General features: G+C 41.7%; 1 protein-coding gene across 2 annotated transcripts in view; it reads right to left on the bottom strand.

The window, feature by feature from the left end:
- Positions 1 to 5000, bottom strand: part of stk26 (serine/threonine protein kinase 26) — a 24032-nt gene that overhangs the window by 1014 nt on the left and 18018 nt on the right. Inside the window, exons 7-12 of one of the 2 annotated variants that reach the window (XM_080486613.1) lie at positions 3324 to 3509; positions 1894 to 2036; positions 1690 to 1786; positions 1506 to 1568; positions 789 to 916; positions 1 to 190 (exon numbers count right to left, since the gene is read on the bottom strand). The exon at positions 1 to 190 is cut by the window's left edge and continues 1014 nt beyond it. In XM_080486613.1, the coding sequence (XP_080342739.1) occupies positions 175 to 190; positions 789 to 916; positions 1506 to 1568; positions 1690 to 1786; positions 1894 to 2036; positions 3324 to 3509 (633 nt within the window). In that variant the 3' untranslated portion in view covers positions 1 to 174. Of the gene's footprint in view, positions 191 to 788; positions 917 to 1494; positions 1569 to 1689; positions 1787 to 1893; positions 2037 to 3323; positions 3510 to 5000 lie in introns of those variants that run through there. The other variant, XM_080486614.1, reaches the window with a different exon arrangement.

Here is a 5000-nt window from a genome sequence, read left to right as displayed (position 1 = left end):
TGTATATATTACATTAGTAGTGTGTGTGTGTGTGTGTGTGTGTGTGTGTGTGTGTGTGTGTGTGTGTGTACAGAGAGGAGACATCGCACAGCAAATCTCCTCAGTTTTCCTCGTCCAGCAGCGTCACCGTACGGAGACAGTCTGTCTTCACTTCCTCCGCTAGCCGAGCGTCCGTCAGTTTGTGGTGAATCTGTGTGAGTGGGGGAGGGGAGGGGGTCAGATCACATGATTACGATCAGAGGGAAACACTACGAACGCTACGTTCCAGTTTTCCGGTTGTTTTTCAGAACTCGAGATGAGGTCCTTGATTGAAGCGTGACATCGCAAAACAAAAACAAAATGGCCGCCTCGAGAAAATCTACGCCCGCTTGAATATAAATCGAAAATACTTAAACGTGACGCTTTTGTTCTACTCACAAGAATGTGCGACTTTACGCCAACAAGCAGTAGGATTTTCATGAACCAAGTCGTTGAAATGCATTTTAACATTAAAAAAGTTCAAACATAAATTCAACCTAGTATTAATCAGGGGCCGGATCAGATCACATGATCATGAGCGGGAGGAAATGCTAACGCTACGTTTGCGGTTGGAACTCAAAATGAGGTCACTTCCCAGTCAGGGACTGGATTCAAATGTTTTACTTCATCGCAACAGAAAAACAAGATGGCCGCCTCCAGGATGCTCGCTTGAACATAAATTAAAAAAAATAGTTTTTCAAAGCAAAGTAAAGAAAAAATCATTAAAAGGGGCAAATGCTCCAATAAGCAAAATTTAAAAAAAAAGGTACCTGGCAATGATGTGTTTGACCATCCTGTCCGTGATACCTGGACATACTTCCTCGGCCAATCGGATGTTTCGCTCCAGCTCCTCGATGGCCAACCGCTGCTCAGACTGCTCCTTGTGCTGCTCTTTCAACTGGATGAATGAACGAGGCGAAAACAAGCTTCTGATTCCGTCCAGTCGTTTCAATAAGTACACAGTTCGCAGCTCGCTACGCAGTATGACATGCATCGAATTACTCTGAGCCGCGACGCGAAGTTTGCCGTCTGGAAAACGGAAGTTGAGTCGCAGCCTACGATGTACGACGTGATCGCGCAAGAATAAAACGTCATAAGCGTCACAATATATAAAATAATATAAAGGGATCCATTAAACCCAATATTTATCAGATGTAAGTCACTAAATTTTAATATACTTGATCATAATATTCTTCAGGTTTTCTATTAAGCCAATAAAAAAAAAAAACATTGCCAATGAACATCCAAGAAAAGTTTTAAAAAAGAGAACGTCACTATTATTTTGAAAGGAACAGACGTCTTTAAAAAAAAAACAACAAAACAGCTTTAATTCCAAAGCAGAGGAACGAAGTGTCACGGTGACGGGAATCAGGTTATGGAACGCAAAAGTCAGGAACTCTCCGAGAATTCAAGAAACACATAAAATCTGCAATGTTAAAAAATGATAAATCATATAAGCTATGGAGCGTTCAGGACTTCTAACTCACCTCGCTGAAGACGGGAGAGATGACCGTGGACAAGCTGGTGGATTTGCTCATCTGATCCTGACCCTGCAGAGATGAAGAGGAGGAGGAGGATGGGAAATTTCTCCGAATGACGGATTACAAGCACGTTGACTCTCCTCCAGATTAGAGACGAGTCATTTCACCGGTGCACGGCGGGATTACCGACCATCTCGTTCAGGAACTTCGTGGCCTTCGGCTTCTTCTTGCGGACGGTGGTGAACGACCACTCGGGAGACTCGCTGTTCTCTTTGTTGCTGGATTCACTTCGCACGTGAAAACAAAACATCCGTCACGTGCATGTTCAGCAGCATTCAGAGGGAATTCTGAAGCGGGGGGGGGGGGGGGGGGGGGGGGGGGCAGAGGAGGTCACCTGTCGGAGTCGTCGGAGCTGCTGTCGCTGTGTCCCGCCTCCTTCCACCGTCGGTACCTGTCAATCAGCTCGCTGAGGTAGGACGTCTTCTTACAGTGTTTGACGATGAACTTGTGTTTGAGCAGCTCCTTGGCCGTCGGACGCTGCGAGACGAGACGACAGGGGGAGGGACAGTTAAACTTCCCCCCCAAACTAGAGACCTAAAGAAACCCTGTGTTTCCCTGTAAATACATGAATGTTGGCGTTGGACCCCGGTTGACACCCTGGAGTTTGACAGCGGCTGACTTTTTCTGTTTCGGCTCTTTCTGCAAAGCAGAATTGCCCACAAGGGGGCGCAAAGAACCACTACAGTATCTCTATCCATGACTGACAGGTCAACACACCAAACATCCGTACTGGTCAAAATCTCACGCGTTCTCTTGCGAGAGGAAGTTATGGTAGAAAAAGAGAGTCAGAACGAGCTCTACATCGGACTTTTTTTTCCCCCCGAATAAATATTTTGGAATTGATTTCACCGCGACTGGATACGTGAGAAAACCAGGCTATGACTCCTTTAAAATCCAAAGAGTGAAGTAGAGAAATCAAGTGTCCAGAAGGGGGCAGCAAGACACAAGTACAACCACACACTGTGTGAGGAAGCAGCTCCAATACTGAAGATGGAAGAAGTGGAAAAAAAAATAAATCGACTAAAAAGCAACAAATTACAACATTTCTACAAGTACAATTCAAACCATGTACTCTACTGAAGTACTTTGAAATCACAAGTCACTACTGAATACAGCCACAATTTGAATCACTGGAGGAACTCAGTAGTTCTGAAGCTAAAATTAATGTTTCAATTTCATGGTTTTTCTAGAGATTAAAATAAAATGCAGTCATTTTAATACATTTTAGAGGAAAACCAATAATTCCACATGAGGAAGTAGAGGAGATGGAGAAAAAGAAAAAGTCCCTTTTAACAGGAAGAAACCTACAGAACCAGACTGAGAAACATACTTTCTATGGTTTAAGCAACAAATCACTAATGCTGAACTCTCTATATAGAAACGATGTTTGGAATTTTTACATTTACCCACTTAACCTTAATTAGGAAGCATTCCTGAGTCGTTACCTTCAAGTATGTCATTTTATTGTTGAGTACAATTCAAACCATGGTGTCTATTTAACTACCTTTAAAATCCCAGCTCACTCATGGTTACTACCATAATGTGTACTGACAGCTGAATTCTAGAGGTATAAAGACAAGAAATGCCAGTTTAACTCGGGTAACATGAAGGTACCTTCTTCAGGCATTTCAGTTCTTTCCCACCGTCTCTGCGTCAGCATTTTATGGGGTTTTCCTACTTATTGTTTTGAATATTAAGTGTAGCGGTTCGGCTGTGTCATCAAATAACCCTGAACAACCTAAATAAAAAGTCAGGGTATCTTACAAAGGTGGGGTCCTTGTTGAGGCAGGCCTCGGTGAACTCCTTGAAGCTCTTGGAGAACTCGCCGCTCAGCGTCGGAGGAGGAGACTTGGGGATGTGGAAGAGCACTCGCATGGGGTGCATGTCGGAGTTTGGCGGTTCACCCTTGGCGAGCTCGATGGCCGTGATGCCCAGCGACCAAATGTCCGCCTGGAGGGAGACGGACGCATATTAGATACGTATATTAGACAAGAAGGCTTATTAGAGCCTGAAATGTAACGACTCGAAATGTAACGACCCGAAATGTTACGACCCCAAATGTTACGACTCAAAATGCAACGACTCAATATGTAATGACCCAAAATGTAATGACCCAAAATGTTACGACTTAAAATGTTACGACTCAAAATGTTACGACTCAAAATGTTACGACTCAAATTGTTACGACTCAAAATGTAACAACGACCCAAAATGTAACGACGAGTCAAAATGTAATGACCCAAAATGTAATGACCCAAAATGTAATGACCCAAAATGTTATGACCCAAAATGTTACGACTCAAAATGTAACAACGACCCAAAATGTAACGACTCAAAATGTAACAACGACCCAAAATGTAACGACCCAAAATGTAACGACTCAAACTGTAACAACGACCCAAAATGTAACAACGACCCAAAATGTAACAACGACTCAAAATGTAATGACCTAAAATGTAATGACCCGAAATGTAATGACCTAACATGTAATGACCCGAAATGTAATGACCCAAAATGTTACGACTTAAAATGTTACGACTCAAAATGTAACAACGACCCAAAATGTAACAACGACTCAAAATGTAACAACGACTCAAAATGTAACAACGACTCAAAACCTAATATGTAATAACTGCTTTATAATGTAAAAAGATTTAACAAGAATTTAAATGTGATCTTAATATGTTTAAGTTCTATATTATTCTATATTTACGGTTGGAGGAATAGATTACAGATTATAGAGACCTGAAGACAATAAATAAATTGGGCAACAGCGAACACATCAATACCATAAAGAAATAGTCCAAACTTTGAGAACTTATTCTTTCACTGTAAATCATTGACTCACTTTATAATGTAATAAATTTATTACAATATTAAGGGAAAACTAGTTGTCTGCCCCAGAATGCAATATTAAATGTTTTGGGCTCAGCGTCTTGTTACATCATCGAGCAGTTATTATATTTTGGGTTTTATGACATCATATTTTATAACAATTCGGGTGGTTGTTACATTTGGGTGGTTGTTACATTTGGGGTGGTTGTTACATTTGGGGTGGTTGTTACATTTGGGGTGGTTGTTACATTTGGGTGGTTGTTACATTTGGGTGGTTGTTACATTTGGGGTGGTTGGTACATTTGGGTGGTTGTTACATTTGGGTGGTTGTTACATTTGGGGTGGTTGTTACATTTGGGGTGGTTGTTACATTTGGGTGGTTGTTACATTTGGGTGGTTGTTACATTTGGGTGGTTGTTATATTTGGGTGGTTGTTACATTTGGGTGGTTGTTACATTTGGGTGGTTGTTACATTTGGGGTAGTTGTTACATTTGGGGTGGTTGTTACAGTTGGGTGGTTGGTACATTTGGGTGGTTGTTACATTTGGGTGGTTGTTATATTTGGGTGGTTGTTACATTTGGGTGGTTGTTACATTTGGGTGGTTG

The sequence above is a fragment of the Lipophrys pholis genome, assembly GCF_963383615.2.
Source record: "Lipophrys pholis genome assembly, chromosome: 18".
Taxonomy (NCBI): Eukaryota; Metazoa; Chordata; class Actinopteri; order Blenniiformes; family Blenniidae; genus Lipophrys; species Lipophrys pholis.
This window is presented reverse-complemented; position numbering and strand designations above follow the sequence as displayed.